Source organism: Sinocyclocheilus grahami, unplaced genomic scaffold (assembly GCF_001515645.1).
Source record: "Sinocyclocheilus grahami isolate Dianchi unplaced genomic scaffold, SAMN03320097.WGS_v1.1 scaffold6.1, whole genome shotgun sequence".
In the NCBI taxonomy this organism is placed as follows: domain Eukaryota; kingdom Metazoa; phylum Chordata; class Actinopteri; order Cypriniformes; family Cyprinidae; genus Sinocyclocheilus; species Sinocyclocheilus grahami.
In genome coordinates, this window is record NW_015505185.1 from 1,822,329 (window position 1) to 1,844,963 (window position 22,635).

Below are 22,635 nucleotides of genomic sequence, written 5' to 3' on the forward strand. Positions count from 1 at the left end.
AATCTGAAACAGATGTAACCAGATGTATAGACATCTGTATTATGAGTGCTATACTTAGATTGCATAGTCATATACTGTATATATACTTTTTAAATCAGGCTGTGCAGCTGTTGTATGTCATGTGCAACATATTTTTATTTATACACTGCAGTCCAAATGTTTGGGGTTTGTAAGATTTTTAAATGTTTTTGAGGCAAGTCTCTTATGCTCATCAAGGCTGCATTTATTTGATCAAAACTAAAGTAAAAACAGTAATATTCTTAAATATTCTTACAATTTAAAATGTTTTTTTTTTTTTTACAGAAACGTTTGCTGTTGTGTTGAAAATATTTTTTGTGGAAACTGTGATCCTTTTTCTTTAGGATAATTTTTTTTTAAATGAACAGGACTGAATTAAAATAGAAATATTTGTTACATTATAAATGTCTTTACTGTCACTTTTGCTCAATTTAATGCATCCTTGCAGAATAAAAATATTATATCTTAAAAAAAAATATGCAATAATAATAACAATAGCAGACAGTTTCTCTGGTGATTGATAACACGATTGTTATTTTTCAAGCTTTTTTCTCCCAAAGTTATTTTTCACAATAAAGGGATGAGAGGATGCTGCACAGTGAAAATGTGAGGATAAATACATAAGATAAAAAAATTATCCAACAGGTCAGTTGGACACTGTGTAGTACTTTCCCTAGCTTTGTCCATTTCTTATCCTCCAGATTTATGGTTGCAACCAAGCAAATACCTTTTCCTGAGACAATTAATCTTGCAAAACCTCACCTCTGTGCATTGGAAAGGATACTGTTTCATCTCTGACAAAGTATGTCAGCTAAATTTGAGATTCAGATAATCCTTGGATACAAAAAGAATGAGAGTTTGTTTATCTAATGTTCATGTGGAGATGTAACGTGCTCGTTCTCTTGGTCCTGCAACACACTTTCCTCTTCCTCCATCAAGCATTTTGATTCATTTTCTTCCTGTTCAGCTTCTTCTGCCAGAGGTTTCTCAACCGTTTCTTCTCTCACCCAGTCTAATATGTCAGAATCCGATTCCTTTGCCTCTTCAGCAAGCGAATAGATCTTATTTGGGTTGAGACTGTTTTGTTTCTTTGGAAATAACCCAAAGTCTGTAAAATCCTTAGGGAAGTCCTTCCTGGCTTTGTCTTTGAGTATCGGGTCAGTCAAAACTACTGCTGATCCATTGGCCAGACAGCCGAGAGACTCCCTTGTCTCTTCAGATTTTTGCTGCTGTATCACTGCAGTGACATCGTACAAATGTAGTTTTTTGTTCTGTGGAAGAGTCAAGGAATATTGAAGTGAACCGTCTGGATGAGAAACATCGGAGAACGCTGTGCCCGTCTTGTTCGCACGAGTACTTTTCCGGTTGCTTTTCATCATTCCAATGACTTCGTAGCGGAAGCTAGAGATGTCCTGCTTCAGCTCCTGTCAAAGTGATCAGAGTCCTCAATTTACTTGTGTTTTTTTATTTAAAGTGCTTATTTATAGGTGCATTAAGCAGTTTTTATCATTTAAAATGTTTCTCACAATGACTAGAATTATGATGGTTTAAAATGCACACTTGAAATGAGATTATAGAGTATAAATCAGTCATACACTCTTAAAAATAAAGGTGCTTCATGATGCCATAGAAGAACCTTTTTGTCTAAATGGTTCCATAAAGAATGCTTCCATTCTTTCATCTTTGTGGTGAAAGAAGGTTCTTCAGATTATGAAAAGGTAAGAAAGATATGGTTCTTCAAAGAACCTTTGACTGAATGGTTCTTTGTGGAACCAAAAATGGTTCTTCTATGGCATCGGTTGAAGAACCTTTTGAAGCACCTTTATTTTTAAGAGTGTACTGTAATCAGCAGGCAAGAAAAAGCTGTTTTACTCTACATAAGGGTGGCCCACCTCATGCTGGATGGCATTTTGAAATCTAAGTGCAATTTTTTTTACAGAAACTTACAATTTTTGGACACTTTTGGTTGTAAACAGGCCCGTAACCAGCTATGAGGCCACCAAGGTCCGAACCTCGGTAAATTTTTCATGTTCAAAAATAAAATTTGTTCTTTGAATGACTAATTTGCTGTAAAAACTCCTCATATGAATGCCTGCATGACATGTATAATTCAGTTTAGACAGTTTGCAAGAATGTTCAGCATCCCTGGTATGAAAATGATCGCTGCGAAAAGCTGGCGGAGTGAACGAGGCTTGAGAGAGCTGTGAGTGAGGGCGCGGGCGCAGCCCGGTCACTAAAGTTGCAGTTTAGAGTCAGCGATATCTTTATCTTATCTTATTTGCAAAAGATTGGAAATAATTTCTGTTTATTTTTATTTATTTTTTGTTTTTTGTTTGTTTTAGTATCAATATCTGGCAACACTGCATCGCCGGCACTTAAACTGAAAGCAATCAAAAAAGCCCATGGACATGTTTTTGCTGACAGGATACGACATTCGGTATCCAAACGTATCATGATATTATCTGTCATAAACGTTATCAACACTGTCAAAAACAGTAGCATTTAACACTAGTACACACAGATCTGTAGAACAAGTAGGTTACAGAATGAAATGAAATACGCAAAAAACTAGCCATGAAGAAGTCTATGCTATGTCATTCAGTATAACGTTAGTTCCATTTTCACAAATCATGCTATAAACTTTCATAAGAGCACTAGACAAAGTTATTGTAGTTATGTAATGTTGCAATAAACAACAATAAATTGATAAAATTATCCACCCTTAAATATAGTAAAGTATTAACAAATTTTGATGCAATATATAGGGTATGATTTAAAAATAATCATCCCTCCAAAACAGAGAAAACATATTTCACAAACATCTACATGTCTGTCTCCTGTAAAGTGTTTATAGTGTATATAATGAGTCGTATTTGTAGGGGTTATTATAACACAATTCTTTAACACCATCCCACCCCTCCCTCACTAATTTTCAAAGCCTGGGTACGGCCATGGTTGCAAATACATCGGTCAAGGGTCATTTAGAGCATTCTTACAATGGCATTGAAAAGTTAAAACGTTTGGTGTGATGGGATGCTTCATTCAGTATAAAGTAAAATACCGTTGTTGTATTTAAGGACCGGTAAAACCATAAGCAAGAAATTACTTCTTGCTTTTTTCTCAATGTGAAAATAAATGAAATCTGACATAAAAGGACTATTTGGTAGACAGTCATTTTCAGTGCTTACTTTGAAATTCTCCTCTGTAAGTCCCTCCTCAGTCTTGGCGTCTCGAATCATAGCTGCCACATATCGTTTCACCAAGTTTCTCAAGACCTCCTGCATTAAGGTAAACAGCAGTACAATTAATTGGTGGAAAAAATAACAAAGAAAATCAAAACAATATAGAAAAATTTAAGTTTTAGAGAAACAGTATTTTTGGTGATAAGCTACCTGGTATTGGTGGTTGAGTCTCACGTTTTCAGCAGCTCTTCTCTGAAAGGACGAAAGGAAGGACATTTGTAATTCAATAATTTTATTGTCTGTCCCCTGCAATATTAAAGTATCTTCTCATTTTAAGAAAACCAAGCAAGCTGGACATCTTATGACACATATTTAGCTATAATGAAATTCCCTTTGCTGCATTACATAACCTTAACATTTTCAGTCAAATTTAATTCACTTTTCTGTCATGCCAAATGATCATTTATTTAAACCAAAATCAATATAAGAGCCAAGAAGAAGAAGAAACAAAAAAAACTTTTTTTTTTTTTTTTTTTACAGTCTCACCCCTAATGTCCCAAATGTCTCAGTCCTCTTTGACCTCCTCTTGAACACATGCACCTTAATCCATGTAATCAGGTAACATATGGATTTGGGACTGGGGATAATGTTGAAGGGAGGTGGCAAGGTGCCTCCTTCCTCAAAATAACTCATCCATAATTTAGTTCTGGCAAATTTCCACTCAATATCAGCATGGTCCTTCAAAAAAGCCAGAACACACTATACGTGAGAAGCAGGTCATTACTGGGAAATTTACACTTATGGATTCATACCAAAGTGCACAATGTACAGAACATTGTACCGTATTTTCCGGAATGTATATCATGTAGCGACTTATATAATGCAATTAAGGTCAAGCATACAAAACATGCACAAAGCACAAAATGACCATGATCTCAAGTTTATATGTATAGTGCATTTCCTACAAGGTGGTAGTTTCAGTTTTGCTTTAAAACCATTTAGGCTTGCCATTTATAGTTAATGTTGTTTATAGTTTGTTTCATACTTCTATTTTTAATTCCTTTCTGTTCTGAAAAACATTAACAGTAATGTGCAACTTGTTTTCCCGGAAAATACGGTGTATGCAATATGCAACAATAACTGGACATAAAAATATGTCTACAAGTGCTCAGGTCAGACCTCAGAATGAACTTACAGCGATATGCTGATAGGAATTGTTCATCATGGCAATGAGCATATTGAGGAGGACCACCAAGGAGATGATGTTATAGGTGCCAAACATGGTGGCACCCACAAATTCGGTGAACTTGTGGTCTGCTTGGACATTGGTCACATACAGATTGATCAACCCAAAAATGGACCAAAACAAAGACTGCAAGGTCTCAAATAACCTACAAACAGAGTACAAGCAAGATTAGAAAGGGTAGTTCCAACTTGTCTTATACACAACCAACTTTTTCAACATTTTCATTTTGATCTAGGACAGGGATCCTCAAATCTGGCCCACGAGATCCACTTTCCTGCAGAGTTTAGCTCTAACCCTAATCAAACACACCTGAGCATGCTAATCAATGTCTTCGCGATCATTAGAAAATCACAGGTAGGTGACTTTGATCAGGGTTGGAGCTAAACTCTGCAGTGCATTGGCCATCCAGGGCAAGATTTGAGGAACCCTGATCTGGGAGTTAAAATTACTTTTTAAGATTAAACTGATTTATAACTGGTGTAGTTGAAAATGACAATAGATACATTAAATGGATAGTTCACCCAAAAATGAAAATTCTGTCATTAATTACTCCGCCTCATGTCGTTCCAAACCCATAAGACCTTCGTTCATTTTTGGAACACAAATTAAGATATTTTTGATGAAATCTGAGAGCTTTCTGACCCTGCATAGACAGCAATGCAACTGAAACGTCCAAGGTCCAGAAAGGTAGTATGGACATTGTTAAAATAGTCCATGTGACATCAGTGGTTCAACCGTAAATGTTATGAAGCTACGAGAATACTTTTAATGTGCAAAGAAAACAAAACTAATGACTTTATTCAACAATTTCTCCTCTTCCTTGTCAGTATCTGCCACGTGTTCATGAAAGTACCACGACGCATCCCTAACGATGTCCTTACTACGTTTCTGGGACTTGAAGGTTTCAGTTACATTGCTGTCTATGCAAGGTTAGAAATCTCTCGGACTTCATCAAAAGATATCTCAATTTATGTTCCAAAAATGAACAAAAGTCTTATAGGTTTGGAACGACATGAGGGTGAGTAATTAATGACAGAATTTTTATTTCTGGGTGAACTATCCTTTTAAGAATTGAGATATGAAGTATTAGATATTAGTCTTTTTCCCCCAAGACTTACGTTGAGAAAGCGTTGTTTTGACGTTCACAGCGGATGCCTTTGCAGTTCATGCCATCACTACTCTCATAGTAGAAGTAAAGCTGATTGAGTCCATTAGCAAAGGCAAGCAACACCAGGCAGTAGATGAAGAGGAACTTTAGGATGTCCAGAAGCATCCGTCCTAATGATATCTGCAAAGGACCTAGGTGGGAATTGGCCGTGAAGAGCGAGATGAGGCGTAGAGAGCTGAAGATGTTGGCAATAGCGAACACTGCCTCCGCCACTAGTGTGGGGTGCCACATTTCCCAGGTTTCCCTGGGTTTGCAACCACTGTACTGTTAGGAAAGATGAAAATAACAGTTAGTAAGTAACTCTTGATCCATTCCCAAGTGATTCCCACCAGCGATTGTTGTGATGCAATGTACCTTAACATATGCAACCATCTTCAGTGAGATGGTTGCAAGATACAAGGAATTCATCACGAAGTCCATGAGATTCCACCAGTCATGGATGTAATCCTGAAATCCACCATCCCACATCTGCTTGATCTCAGTCCATATGAATCCTGCAAGGGCAGCCAAAAGATTTTGTTGGTTTCTGTTCAAAGACCTTCACGGTTCTCTGGTCCAAGATGAAGCATGAAAACGTTGCATGGAGAACATTACAAGCAAATAGCTCAATTTAGGGTCAGTTTATGGAATTATATCAGTTCTTTCTTACCTAGAACCCAGGGTAGGATCATCCACTCCACAGTGGTGGGCTTTGGACCTTGGCGATCAGGATTGTTAGAGACTATGTGCTGAGAGGCCAGCAGCAGGAGGAAGAGGAAGGTCAGGTAGGAGGCTGTGTGGCAAATAAACTTGATGAAAGGCTTGCGGATGAACAGGCCATAGCGGCTCTTGGGTGCCACCAAGTAACAGAGGGAGAGCAGGGGGAACATGAGGCCGATGAAGATGCAGGTGATGAACTTTCCAGCCCAGTGACGTCTCCTCCAGCCAGGAAATTCATCATACCAGCGTGAGGCCAACAGCTGCTGGCAATTTGGCTGTGCTACAAACTGAGAGAGAAAAGAATAGAAGAGAATACAGGGAAATCACATGCTACTATCTAAGTATGAACAGGTGGTCTGGGAAACAAGCTGCCAACTCTGTAATTTTTTTTTTTTTTTACCCATCGTTTTGACGTTTCATCATCAGATTTCCCAGAATTTCCATTTTTACCATTTGCAAGACATACTAGAATTTTACATCAGTGTACATATATTTTATTGGCATAGTTTGTGTATGACATGGGACCATTAACTTACAGAAATATCATTACGACATGTATTCCACTCTAACTGAGCTATAAACTGTCAGTAAAATTAAGTTACAGCACAAGCAAACTATACATCAGCGTTTTCAGCAGATTCCCTAAAGCCAGACTCCAGGATACTGTGTGAAGTGTGCATTAGTGTCTTATAAAGTCAGAATGATAAAGTGATCATGAACAGTGAGGCAGGAGGTCTGAGTTTCTTCAATTTATTCCCCATCAGACTGCTGAGCCTCCTACGGTATAGTTAACATGTTGCTTCATACTGCATGAGATTCAAACACTTACACAAAGGTTTGCAATGTGATTTGACAACCATATTGTTGTAGCCAAAACAATCTGAAGGCACAGTGCCACCTATAAGTTGTAAAATCATAAGAAGTGTATTGAAAACCCATTTTTCTAACTTGTCGTGCAGTTTCTATTAAACCTCCCCAAAATTGTGTCATCTTTAGGCCAAGCTGGTCCTTAGTTAGTAAAATGTTCTTAGGTAACAACTAATATAACCAGAAAAAAATAGCAACTAAAATAAAATAAATTTTTAAAATAAAATAAAATAAAATAAGAAAATAAAACAAAACAAAAAACCTGAAAACGCAAAAGTAATCACTAGCAGTAATCTAGGGATATTTAATGTGGATATTTAAAGGATATCAAATTAACACACTATTATAACACTCTATAATTAATAAAATATTACATCTAAAATAAAAATTAAAAACATACAATTCTTACATAAAAAAACTAACTAAAACTACATTCTAAATTCTTTAAAAAAATACTAAACTACAGTAAATGTAAGTCAAAGAGTGAAAAATAACACAAATGTAAGCTGGAAGGACAAACTAAAAACAAAACAGAAAAATAACCGTGTGTAACATATCCACTATATTGATCAAAGAATGCTGAATTAAAGCTGTATGGTTTGACCTTAAAATTAAATGTAGTAGGTATGTGACCAAGTCATAATTATAAGCCACCTACTGGACAAAGCTGTAAGTTAAACCTTGTAAATTCAATCAGCTTTTAATCTTTGCAAAAAAAATTGCGATAAAAATTCTTTATTCACTGAATCATGCTTAATGCAATGTTTATTTTTTAATTATATGCATGGCCAAGCAAATGCTACATTACTTGCAGCCATATATTGACTCTTGCTCTTGATGCTTATTTGTTCTTCTCTATCATCCTCTTCATTTGTCTCCAGTGATTTGCCCAAAGCCATTAACGGAGCATCTAAAATGTCAAGCGGAAGTGGGAGCGCGCCTAACCAAATTACAAACAAATGCATCCTCATTACAGCAGAGCCAGGCGTTCTGGAGGCGATGAGGTCAAGTCTGAGATGATTTTAAGTGTTCTCAGTCAGGGCTGATTTGCACGGTGCAATCTGTTCTACCGCTCAACTAAAGGAGTCTCTGTCTCGGGGTTGCTGTACGAGCGAAGACAGTACCTTAATACACCTCAGCAGGACAAATAAGTCTACCACTTAAATAAAAAAATCAGGCTCAGTCTAGAGCATGTGTCTTTTTACAGCTGTACTCTACAGCAACAAGTGAAAAAAAATTAACTTTATATAGTGTTCATTTCTCAGGCTTTCAGAACTATAAAACTTGAAAGCTTCAGATAACATAAAACATCTCCACAATAAATAAATAAATAAATAAATAGTACAAGCATTATGAAAGGCAATGGCATTTTTCTTATCCATTCACAGCAAACAATATGCAACATGTTCTTTACTCTTACAATATAATGACTGATATCTTTTAATCTGAGCAAAGCATGCTGCATCTGATCTGAACTGTTCTCTGATATATATATATATATAGTGGACATCCACATGCATGTTTAATTGGAGGCATTCTAGTAACATTTACAATAATAAGATTAGCGCTGATGTGGGGTTCACTGCCATTTCCAAAGACTGTTTGACTGCTGGAACAAATGCCATTTAATCTGAACTTAATCATATCTAATATATTCACGAGCTGAGAAGAATATAACCAATGGATATACAAGTAAGTCGCATACAGTAAGCAACAAAGTGGATCTTTAGGGTGTAATGCCTTTGCAAAACCAAAAGAGGGCAAAATAATAAAGGATCCAGGATGTCACAACTAATTGTTGCATTATTATAATTTATTTATTTATTATTTATTTATTTATTAGTATTTTTGTCATTTTTGTTTCATGTTCACATTGTAGTAAATAAAAGACTAAATGTGGACTATTTTCTAACCAAATTAGAACAGTCTAAATTCAAGAGGCAAAGTAATTAGTAGCCATGAATCCACCCTACATGCTGAAAGTGGATGACTCCTTACTCCTACACTGCAGTAAGTCATAACAGGTCAAAAGGGCCCCTTTTATGAGATCTACACAGCGCTGAGGCTTGTGATGACCTTGTCAACTGTGAAGAAAATTACCCGACTCTTAGTTTGGGCTTGTAGCACTTCAGTGCTTTTGAATTAATGCACAATGAAGGCTTGAGTTTCATCTAGCTCACCTCAGGTATTGCTAAGAGGACCTTCTTGAGCATACAATATACGTGGGAGTTAATTTGTCCTTAGCTTAGTCAATCTTAAGGCAGATATAAATCACAATCTGCAAGAAATAGCTTATTAAAACCTTAAAAAATATTTGACCCAAAAAGCCAAAAAATATTTGGACATTGTAGCTGTGCATAAAAAAATATAAAAATGCCACTGTATTATTTAAAAAAACAACAAAAAAACAAACAAATTGCATTTATTTTAAAGTCAAGACAATTTATTAATATTTTTATAGTACTTTATATAAATTTAAATTCTGTTTCATTATTCAAGAATAATGAATTATTGTCAATTAAAATAATCATTATTATTAAAGAAAGACAAGTAAGCAAAATATCTAAAAAAAAAAGAAGAAAATGTTCAGGTTTCTAAAACAAAACAATTAATTATTAAAAAATATTAATACATTAACTTAAAAAATAATAAACTATCCTGAAGCCAGTTAGTTAAAAGCAGATGTAAAAATGTTTTGGTGATGGGTTTGTGTTTGACGCCACTTGGTTTAATATTTGTTATCTAATGCAATAAATATATACATTTTAAGTGTCCAACTGTATGAGAATACAGTTGAGGTCAAAAGTTTACATCCCCCTTTCAGAATGTGCAAAATGTAAATTATTTTACCAAAATAAGAGGGGTCATACAAAATGCATGCTATTTTGAGATCCATCTTTTCACACTGAGGACAGCTGAGGGACTCATATGCAACTATTACAGAAGGTTCAAACGCTCACTGATGCTCCAGACGGAAAATCCATGCATTAAGAGCATCTTCATTGATCTTCATTGAATTTGAAGATCAGGGTAAATTTAACTTATTTTGTCTTCTGGGAAAAATTTAACTATCTTCTGTAGCCTCTGAAGGGCAGTACTAAATGAAAAAATATGATATTTAGGCAAAATAAGAAAAATGTTTCAGAACTATAAAACTTGAAAGCTTCAGATAACATAAAACATCTCCACAATAAATAAATAAATAAATAGTACAAGCATTATGAAAGGCAATGGCATTTTTCTTATCCATTCACAGCAAACAATATGCAACATGTTCTTTACTCTTACAATATAATGACTGATATCTTTTAATCTGAGCAAAGCATGCTGCATCTGATCTGAACTGTTCTCTGATATATATATATATATAGTGGACATCCACATGCATGTTTAATTGGAGGCATTCTAGTAACATTTACAATAATAAGATTAGCGCTGATGTGGGGTTCACTGCCATTTCCAAAGACTGTTTGACTGCTGGAACAAATGCCATTTAACCTGAACTTAATCATATCTAATATATTCACGAGCTGAGAAGAATATAACCAATGGATATACAAGTAAGTCGCATACAGTAAGCAACAAAGTGGATCTTTAGGGTGTAATGCCTTTGCAAAACCAAAAGAGGGCAAAATAATAAAGGATCCAGGATGTCACAACTAATTGTTGCATTATTATAATTTATTTATTTATTATTTATTTATTTATTAGTATTTTTGTCATTTTTGTTTCATGTTCACATTGTAGTAAATAAAAGACTAAATGTGGACTATTTTCTAACCAAATTAGAACAGTCTAAATTCAAGAGGCAAAGTAATTAGTAGCCATGAATCCACCCTACATGCTGAAAGTGGATGACTCCTTACTCCTACACTGCAGTAAGTCATAACAGGTCAAAAGGGCCCCTTTTATGAGATCTACACAGCGCTGAGGCTTGTGATGACCTTGTCAACTGTGAAGAAAATTACCCGACTCTTAGTTTGGGCTTGTAGCACTTCAGTGCTTTTGAATTAATGCACAATGAAGGCTTGAGTTTCATCTAGCTCACCTCAGGTATTGCTAAGAGGACCTTCTTGAGCATACAATATACGTGGGAGTTAATTTGTCCTTAGCTTAGTCAATCTTAAGGCAGATATAAATCACAATCTGCAAGAAATAGCTTATTAAAACCTTAAAAAATATTTGACCCAAAAAGCCAAAAAATATTTGGACATTGTAGCTGTGCATAAAAAAATATAAAAATGCCACTGTATTATTTAAAAAAACAACAAAAAAACAAACAAATTGCATTTATTTTAAAGTCAAGACAATTTATTAATATTTTTATAGTACTTTATATAAATTTAAATTCTGTTTCATTATTCAAGAATAATGAATTATTGTCAATTAAAATAATCATTATTATTAAAGAAAGACAAGTAAGCAAAATATCTAAAAAAAAGAAGAAAATGTTCAGGTTTCTAAAACAAAACAATTAATTATTAAAAAATATTAATACATTAACTTAAAAAATAATAAACTATCCTGAAGCCAGTTAGTTAAAAGCAGATGTAAAAATGTTTTGGTGATGGGTTTGTGTTTGACGCCACTTGGTTTAATATTTGTTATCTAATGCAATAAATATATACATTTTAAGTGTCCAACTGTATGAGAATACAGTTGAGGTCAAAAGTTTACATCCCCCTTTCAGAATGTGCAAAATGTAAATTATTTTACCAAAATAAGAGGGGTCATACAAAATGCATGCTATTTTGAGATCCATCTTTTCACACTGAGGACAGCTGAGGGACTCATATGCAACTATTACAGAAGGTTCAAACGCTCACTGATGCTCCAGACGGAAAATCCATGCATTAAGAGCATCTTCATTGATCTTCATTGAATTTGAAGATCAGGGTAAATTTAACTTATTTTGTCTTCTGGGAAAAATTTAACTATCTTCTGTAGCCTCTGAAGGGCAGTACTAAATGAAAAAATATGATATTTAGGCAAAATAAGAAAAATGTACACATCTCCATTCTGTACAAAAGTTTTCACCCCCTAGCTCTTAATGCAGGGTTTTTCCTTCTGGAGCATTAGTGAGCATTTGAACCTTCTGCAATAGTTGCATATGAGTCCCTCAGCTGTCCTCAGTGTGAAAAGATGGATTTCAAAATCATACAGTCATTGTTGGAAAGAATTTGTGCAGCAGGCAGTTTAACTGTTCCGGATAAACAAGGGACTTGTGAACAAATATCACTAAACAAAAAACACAGCTGTGGATCAGGTAAGAGCACAGTATTAAGTATCAAGGGGATGTAAACTTTTGACCTAACCTGTACATGATTACAATACCAGATCTGTACCTCTTTTTGGCGGTATTTGATGGCCAATTTCAGTCGAGCCAGCTCATTGTTGGCCTCATCTTGCAGCAGGTTGACATCATCACGGAAATTGAGGATCAGCTCCAGTTCGCGTGAGGACCGGGTTTGGTCCAGGAGGTCCTTTGCAAAGCGTTTACACTGATGGGAGAGCTCCTCGTATTCGGCCTTGAACTCGTTTTCAACTTTGCTGAGCTCCTGGAGCTCCCAGCTGAGCTGGAAGGCGGTGAGGAAAGGGTCCTCACTGGACAGGGCGATGAGAGAGGGGCTAGCCAGGGCCTTGTAGATGTTCAGCCGGGAGCGCGAGTGCCGCAGACTGTCCACGTCCGAACTGGAGACGCACTCCATGCAGTTACAGCGCACCTCGTGAGGCTGGGGGACAGACACACCTTTCTGCACCAGCATCTTGATGATCTCGTAGTTGTTGGTGTGGGCAGCAAGGATGATGGGAGTGATGTCAGGGGTGAAGTCTGAGAATTGTTTATCGAGCAGGATGGGTGGTACCTGGTAAGAAAATGGAAAAGATGGCTTAAATGAATCTGATAACACATATATACGCCATTCATTATTTTACACTACACAATGGCCCCAAAAACAATTAAAACATTTAGAAAACTAATATGAAACTGAACCTGAATATCCCTTTTTCACAACTAAACATACCAAATACATTATATCATAAAACGAAATGTTGTCATTTTTTTAATAAATGTCACTTTGTTTGATATTTTGTCATATAATACATATATACCCTAGTAAATAAGTAATATATTTAAAATACAGTTTCAGAAATAAAATACAGAAATAGTATTTCATACTAAGTATAGTTCAAATCTATTAACATATTTACTGACATATCGCTCGAGACTTACTGATATAAAAATAATAATTAAACTTTAACTGAAGTACACAACACACATTTCTTACTATTAGGCCTAAAATGTGTTTTAATGTTACTATTAATAAAGATTGCATGATCTTTGAATAATGTAAGCCTTTAAATGCAAGATATTTAAAGTGTACCTGCAGTGTATTTGCAATAGTTCCACTTTAGCACAATCAAATCTACTTCAGTGAATCTTTAGTTGGACTTCAGCAATACTTGCTCAAATTAAAGTGCATTAAGTACAAAATTAGTTGTTCCAATTTAGCAGACTTTAATATATATACCAGTTTGTATGCCAAAAGTACACTTTTTCAATCTTTTCACAATTCAATCTTTATACATGAATAATATTTATTTATCTTTGAAATTTCTTACAGTGTACTGAAATACTGCAATATTTATTACCGAGACATTATTTTATAGTATGAAATATATATTTTTTAAATATACAAAAATTTCAATATGCAAAACATTGGATGAGTATTCAGAGACTGTGTTGACAAGCATTTAGTGTTGAAAAACAATTGCCATAATGAGGATGCATTTGCTTTACAATTGGCATCTCCCCATGAATCGCTGAAATAGCCACACTTGCTGGACAAAACCCCCACAATTAAGGCCTCGTTATTATTCAGATCTCAAATGTGAAGGACAGCTATGACAATGAGATCTAAAGAATATTCCAAACGAGAGAGGAACACAAATGCATAAATTAGAAAGAAGGGTATAAAACAATAGGAGTGCCCACTATTGGTTCAATAATGATGAAATGGAAGCTACATCAAATGACCCAGACACTGGCAGGGAAAAAGGTCTTTCCTGAAAACCCTCTGAGCACATAAGAAAAAAAAACACTTGGGAGAGAGGCTACAGAGAGGCCTGTGATCACTTTGAAGTAGCTACAGAGCTTCAGTAGCAGAGACGAACCGTGTGAAATCCTGTCTGGAGTTTGGCAAGGTTTTTGCTTGGAAAGCATAATAGTGACCCAGTTACAATGGGAAAAGGTTCTGTGGTCACATAAGACCGAGCTTTTCTAACCAAAGCAATATGTGTGGCAAAACTAAAAGTGCCCAAAACTACAAACAACAATGCATCCAATAAATGACACTGGGGGAGCACAATACTGAAGCACTGGTTTTCATCAGCGAAGATGACGCACCTTATTAAAACGACTGGCACAATATAGCAGGAAATACAGCAACCTATTTCAGTCTGAAGTTTGGGAGGAAGTTCATCTAAAGGACAATGTTTTGAACAAGGGCAAGGATAAATCAACATCAGCCAACTTAAGAACAAGATAGTAAATGTCCTAAAACGCTACGGTTGAAGCACTAATCCATAATCCTAATCCAACCATAAAGTGCATGCAGTCCTCGAATCGTGGCACACAAGTATCATCCGTTATCCTAAGAAACTAGAGCATATTTGCCAAGAAGTCTGGCTAAAATCATATGTAAAAATAAGTACTGACATTAAAAGACATTCTTGCCTAAACATATTAAAATAACTTATAAAACAATGTTAAATTGTTGAATGAACAATAAACAGCCTATTACAGTCACAGTGTTTTAGCTTTAGCGCTGAAATTAATGAATGTTGCATTAACTCATTGACTTCCAGTGCTTTAAAATATACAAAACTCGACCGGTATGACTTTCATACCCTAGTAAAAAAGTAATTTATGTAAAATACATTTATTTCGTACTAAGTATAGTTCAAATCTGTTAACATATTTACTGACAGATAACTCAAGACTTACTGATATAAAAATTATAATGAAACTTTACTTGGCATATTACTTGTGCACGATGCACTTTTCTTAATATTAAGTCTAAAATGTGTTTTAATGTCACTTTTGATGAGGACTGTATGATCTTTGAATAATATCAGACTTTAAATGCAAAATATTTAAAGTGTACCTGAAGTATACTTGCAATAGTTCAACTTTAGCACAATAAAATGTACTAAGTATATCTTTCATTGTACTTCAGCACTACTTCTGCACAAAGTCCAATAAGTACAAAATTAGTTGTTACAATTTAGCAGACTTTAAGTATACCAGTTTAGTATCCTAAAAGTACAATTGCAGGACATTTGAGTAAGTACATAAATATAAAAATGTATTTACTTAGCATGAAATACATTTATTTCAAACATGCACTATCCCTTGTAAATGTAAAATCTGGAACTTGAAGTATAACCAGCTTAGATTAATGGCTGAGTGTTGGGTTATTTTGAGGGGACAGCAAATTTACACTGTTATACAAGCTGTACACTCACTACTTTACATTGTAGCGAAGGGTTATTTATATATATTTTTTAAATATACAAAAATTTCAATATGCAAAACATTGGATGAGTATTCAGAGACTGTGTTGACAAGCATTTAGTGTTGAAAAACAATTGCCATAATGAGGATGCATTTGCTTTACAATTGGCATCTCCCCATGAATCGCTGAAATAGCCACACTTGCTGGACAAAACCCCCACAATTAAGGCCTCGTTATTATTCAGATCTCAAATGTGAAGGACAGCTATGACAATGAGATCTAAAGAATATTCCAAACGAGAGAGGAACACAAATGCATAAATTAGAAAGAAGGGTATAAAACAATAGGAGTGCCCACTATTGGTTCAATAATGATGAAATGGAAGCTACATCAAATGACCCAGACACTGGCAGGGAAAAAGGTCTTTCCTGAAAACCCTCTGAGCACATAAGAAAAAAAAACACTTGGGAGAGAGGCTACAGAGAGGCCTGTGATCACTTTGAAGTAGCTACAGAGCTTCAGTAGCAGAGACGAACCGTGTGAAATCCTGTCTGGAGTTTGGCAAGGTTTTTGCTTGGAAAGCATAATAGTGACCCAGTTACAATGGGAAAAGGTTCTGTGGTCACATAAGACCGAGCTTTTCTAACCAAAGCAATATGTGTGGCAAAACTAAAAGTGCCCAAAACTACAAACAACAATGCATCCAATAAATGACACTGGGGGAGCACAATACTGAAGCACTGGTTTTCATCAGCGAAGATGACGCACCTTATTAAAACGACTGGCACAATATAGCAGGAAATACAGCAACCTATTTCAGTCTGAAGTTTGGGAGGAAGTTCATCTAAAGGACAATATTTTGAACAAGGGCAAGGATAAATCAACATCAGCCAACTTAAGAACAAGATAGTAAATGTCCTAAAACGCTACGGTTGAAGCACTAATCCATAATCCTAATCCAACCATAAAGTGCATGCAGTCCTCGAAATCGTGGCACACAAGTATCATCCGTTATCCTAAGAAACTAGAGCATATTTGCCAAGAAGTCTGGCTAAAATCATATGTAAAAATAAGTACTGACATTAAAAGACATTCTTGCCTAAACATATTAAAATAACTTATAAAACAATGTTAAATTGTTGAATGAACAATAAACAGCCTATTACAGTCACAGTGTTTTAGCTTTAGCGCTGAAATTAATGAATGTTGCATTAACTCATTGACTTCCAGTGCTTTAAAATATACAAAACTCGACCGGTATGACTTTCATACCCTAGTAAAAAAGTAATTTATGTAAAATACATTTATTTCGTACTAAGTATAGTTCAAATCTGTTAACATATTTACTGACAGATAACTCAAGACTTACTGATATAAAAATTATAATGAAACTTTACTTGGCATATTACTTGTGCACGATGCACTTTTCTTAATATTAAGTCTAAAATGTGTTTTAATGTCACTTTTGATGAGGACTGTATGATCTTTGAATAATATCAGACTTTAAATGCAAAATATTTAAAGTGTACCTGAAGTATACTTGCAATAGTTCAACTTTAGCACAATAAAATGTACTAAGTATATCTTTCATTGTACTTCAGCACTACTTCTGCACAAAGTCCAATAAGTACAAAATTAGTTGTTACAATTTAGCAGACTTTAAGTATACCAGTTTAGTATCCTAAAAGTACAATTGCAGGACATTTGAGTAAGTACATAAATATAAAAATGTATTTACTTAGCATGAAATACATTTATTTCAAACATGCACTATCCCTTGTAAATGTAAAATCTGGAACTTGAAGTATAACCAGCTTAGAAGTGAAGTGGATAATATCTAATCCTTTAGTGCAAGTTTTAAATCAGCTTGAACTAGCAAGTTGTAATATATACACTGCTACATGAAGACTGGGTTCCGTGATCACACCACATTTGGGGGAGATGGATAAAAAAAACTGTGAGAGACAAAAAGAAAGAGCGTGAAAAAGAAAACCAGGCAGCATGCGCAAAAAAAATTATTAAAAGTGAGAAAGAATAACGAGTGAGGAACGAGTGAGGTGAGAGAAAATGAGTTGAGAGTTTATGAATTAAAGCCACATAGAGAAGAGAAGGTGCAATTTGAAGGTAGGGGGTGATTAGCACATTTCGACTGATATCTTCATCCTTTTCACAAGAGCTCCAAGCCCACGGTGGCAACAGCAAAAGCTTGACTATTTGAGGAAGATAATGAAGGCTCCAGTAGGAGAGACATCTTCAGGCTGGCAGCCATACTGATTATCTGCTGCTGCAATATGACGCTTTGAAGCTCATCCCTAACCACAATAGACCGCAGAGGTGAAGGGAAAAGAATTGGAGAAAGTAGAGGGCTTGACTCAAAATGTCAGCAAGATGACAGTTCAAGTCAGTTTTGTGTTTAATAAGTGAAAAGAAGCCAGTCTCAAGATTCATTACGCACATCTCCAACAAAGCTGATGGACAGCTTTTTTTTTCAATCTGATTTTTTTTAACTGCTGAAGAAAGAGACTCTTTACCGCCATGTAATTTTACTGACACCTGATCTAAGCAATGCAACTTACTCCCATATAATGATAAAAGTGTCATTTTTACATGCACAATCCAAGATGTAGATAAGTTTGTTGCTTCATCTGAACAGATTTGCTTACCATTGTGAATGGGTGCCGTCAGAATGAGAATTCAAATAGCTGGTAAAAACAATGATGATAAGACAATGATAAAAACAAAATCACAATGATGCACAAGTAACTCAAGACCATTAAATTAATATCTTGTGAAGGAAAAAGCTGCATGTTTGTAGGAAAACAAGTTAATTAATAAGACGTTTTAACTTTAAACCGTCGCTTGGGGGCAAATTACGATTCCATAAACCATAATGACGCTTCCTCCAAAGCCCATCTCCTGTTGTCCTCTCACATCAACATATACCATTAAGAACTGTTTTGGAGTGTTTTCGCTTGTAAACGGTGCTTGGCCTGTACATATTTCTCTCCTGATTCAACTTTTTCACTGGAGAAAGCAATATTACGGACAGAGGACTCGTTTGAATTTAAAAACATCTTAAAGTTGGATTTGTTTATTACAAACACAAATCACTTAACAAGACATTAATTGATAGACTGGAGTCATGTTGTGGATTATTATGATGTTTTTATAAACTATTTGGACTCTCATTCCGATGGCACCCATTCACTGCAGAGGGTCCATTGGTGAGCAAGTGATGTACTGCTACATTTTCCCAAATCTGCAATGAAGAAACAAACTCATCTACGTCTTGAATGGCTTGAGGGTGAGAACATTTTCTGCAAGTTTTCATTTTTGGGTGAACTATTTCTCTAAGAAAAGAACAAAATAATTTTTTGACTACATAACAGCCAGTTACCTTATTTAATATATATTTTCATAAATTACAAGAACTCGCTAATGTGATAAAAGACATGAAGAGAGCCACATCATGATCATCAGAATCATAATTTAGACAATCAAAGCAAACAACCTGTTCATGTGTACTCACTCGCCCTCTTGTGGTCTTTAGACATGCTGATTTAGTCATTTGCATATCAGAAAGTTTTATAAATGTGACATTAATAGACATAGACAGGAAGAGACACAGAGACAGAGGAAAAGAAAAAGCGCTCAGGGATTGAGGAAGGAAAGATCAGATGCACAGCTGCTCTGGTTTGTGAATGGTGCGTCCCTCCCATAATTTTTCTGAATCAGTGCTGCAACATCCAGTCTATTCTTAGCCAATAAAGGAAAATTAAATTAAAGTTATAAGGTGTGGACAGACCAGTAAGACCCATGTTAAGTCACTCAGTTGGTGAGAGAGCAAAGATTGCTCCTTTGAAAAGTAAACACCATTAGAACAACAGTAATTATTAATTCACATGCCTGAGTGTCTGAACAGAGCTTTTTATAGCAAAATGTTTTCTCCTCTGAAAAGAAGCAGACAAGCACACTTTTTCTAAAGTATTCTTGTGTTGACAACTGAGGACTTAATTCCTTTCAGCCCTAAAAGCACTCCTATCTGCAATAACGGTTTGTTTAAATGAGAAGTTGATAAGAGATCTTTTGAAGGTTTCGTGTCCAGGGAGACGCAATGAAATATCTGGATAATAAAGCAAACATCTATATTCAGATATGCTCTACAAGTTCTGTTTTGGGGATGCAATTTTAGGACTTAAAATGACACAGCTCTGTTCACAGATAGCAGGGGAAAACTAAGCAAATTGTGTATAATAAAGTGCAAATATTCATATAATTATGCATAGCTAGTACAGCAAAATAAACAAGCTTTATGGCCTTTAGCAGTTGCCACAAATTCATTGTTTCATGCAATTAATTATTGGCAGCTGAAAGCATGAAACCATCACAATTCAAAGACCAAAATTGTTTATGTGTTTTTGTATTTATGCTAACAATTTTATTTTTATGCTGTTAATACATATTTCAATGCTTTTAATGAATCACTGGCTTAAACCAACCAACCAGCTTCCACTAGTCAAACTGGTCTAGTTTGATGGTTTTAGAGGAGTCTGGGTACTTATTAGGTGGTCATGGTAGGAAACCCAGCTAAAACAACTGAACACCAACACAAGAGACCAGCTTTATAAGACTTCAAAACTAGGCTGGTGTAAGCTTTTGTTCTATTGCTGTTTTATAGAACATTGACAGTGTGTAACTGATTTGGCTAGTTTGAAACAGAGATGTGATCTAGCAAACTATGGCAGACAGTTCTTCAAACAAACCTGTTTCTCTCCACTGGGCTTCTTGTGGTTCAGCAGGAGCTCCACGGCTCCCACCACCTCTTTACGGATGGCGTGGAGCAGAGCATCCCCGACATACACGTTGAAGCTGAGGAGCAGCTCAATGATCTCCAAGTTCTCATTCTCAATGGCGATGAGCAGCGCCGTGCGCCCTAGAGGATCGATGCAGTTGATGTTGATCTTGAAGTAGATCTCCGCCTCTTCCAGCGCTAGTTTCGCGCTGGCGTAGTCGCCCTTCTCCACGGCGCTGAGATAGGACTTCTCCTGCACCGAGAGCTCTGACTCGGCGCGCACTATCCGCAGCGGAATGCGGTCCCGATACGAAGAATTGTCCGTTCTGCGGTAGTACAGCTGCGACATCGTGACTTAATCCATCACAAAACAGTTGGAGAGCGAAGTGTAATAGCAACCTAAAGACAAAAACATTTTGGGAATTGATAGACACAATTTGATGGCTTTATAATAACAGTCTACTGAAAATCGAGTATAAGCTAGCAGGTGCAAGGTAATAGACCACACAGAACCAGCAATAAAACAGCTAGCAGCTATTCATACAAGTGGTTCGTTTTTAGAACATGGGTCGCACAGCTAATAAACAACTTATTGGGGTATTGTGCAATGCAAACGGCTTGGCACAGCTGAATAGATCATATTTACATGGAATACAACAACAATCACCATTTCAATTGAGTTATTAAATTGTAAAAATAAAAGGAAATAAAAATAAAACCTCAGATATCAAAGTAAAACCATTATTAGTCCCTGGTGGTGTGAAATAAAGCAAGCGAAACTGCCAAAAAAGCTACTCTTCAAATTACGCATGGTATAGTATCACATTCTGGGACTCAAAATTTAACTTATAATACAAAATATACATAAAAAAACAATATCAGTGCTTAGTAATTTAAATTAAAGCACGCAAACCTGCCAAAACACACTAATCTCCAAATTGCGCATGCTTACGCAATGACACCACTATAAACTTCGCTAAAAAACAACTTTAATTTCAACATTAAGAATCACGACTAAACTTTTGAAATTGCATATGAAGTATATGAAGGCTGGATTAACATCACAATTCGCATTAAACTCTTAACGGTTAAATAGACAACATGCACTGTTTAAAGCTTTGGATAAGGATGCTGAATCGATTTACAGAGCGCAGTGTACTGTACAAAAACTCACCTTGCTGTCGGAACAACTTTGATTCTCACATTTATAAAGCTGATGCAATCAACTTCACCGATTCATCACCGAAAATACTTTTGGAGCGGTATTCCTACGACCACATGAGGATTGTTGCGCATGGCGACTGTATTGTGCTGCCACAGCACCGACGCACCGCTGTAATCAAGCTGGAATTGCAATTATCCATTACGCCCCAGTAGACGTCTGTCATTGTCCACAGTGCATTGTATTAGCATTTCCTCTCGTCTGTTATTCCAGTTCAGATGAGCCCCAGTCTGACGTAGATGCTGCTGAAAATGATTACCAAATTAGTAGTTATAGGCTATATTACGTAATTCACGTGCTCCAACATAGAGGCGCATTAATGCAATCTAATTTACAACCAGTGGGGAAAAAATGTAAATGTAAAAATTTCCTTTTTGTAGATTGTCCTATATGCGTTTTTACCCTCTGCTGTTTGTTTGTTTGTTTTGAAAGGCGGCCCTCGCCAGCGCCACAACAGAGGAGGGTACATCCACAAAACTTTAAAGACTGTCAAAAACGGTTAAAATGTTAGAGGAGACCGGTAGGGGTGTGAATTATAAAGAATTCTGGTCCCAATCTCAAAGAACAGATAAACATAGGTAAATGTAATAAATTGATTTGAAAAGGTGTTTGGTCGCGCTGTATGTTTTGATTATTTTAAAAAAGAACCGACTTCATTAACACAGGAATCGGACTACACTTAAGTTTTGCATGATTCAGAAGAACCGGCTCTTAAGAGTCATTTGTTAGGGAATCAGACTGGGCCAGTCATGTACGTTCTTGATTAATTCGTTCGGCTGTTTGGTTTGAGAACATTGAGGACATTGATCACGCTGTATGTTTTGATTAATCAAAAATAAACCGACCTGTAGGCAGGACCGTCACTAGTGGGGTGAAAGGTGGTTACGAGGGGCACATGGCTTAGGGGGGCCCTCCGGTGATTTCA

General features: G+C 35.9%; 1 protein-coding gene across 1 annotated transcript; it reads right to left on the minus strand.

Moving 5' to 3' along the window:
- Positions 1–685: 685 nt before the first annotated feature.
- Positions 686–21,703, minus strand: trpc4b (transient receptor potential cation channel, subfamily C, member 4b). Its single transcript, XM_016276297.1, has 11 exons — positions 21,663–21,703; positions 20,460–20,887; positions 12,526–13,044; positions 6,264–6,600; positions 5,969–6,108; positions 5,565–5,878; positions 4,396–4,591; positions 3,747–3,938; positions 3,411–3,452; positions 3,207–3,296; positions 686–1,442 (listed from the first exon to the last, which is right to left on the minus strand). The coding sequence occupies exons 2-11, from the start codon at positions 20,835–20,837 to the stop codon at positions 885–887; spliced, it is 2,766 nt and encodes a 921-aa protein (XP_016131783.1). The 5' UTR covers positions 20,838–20,887; positions 21,663–21,703; the 3' UTR covers positions 686–884.
- Positions 21,704–22,635: the final 932 nt, after the last annotated feature.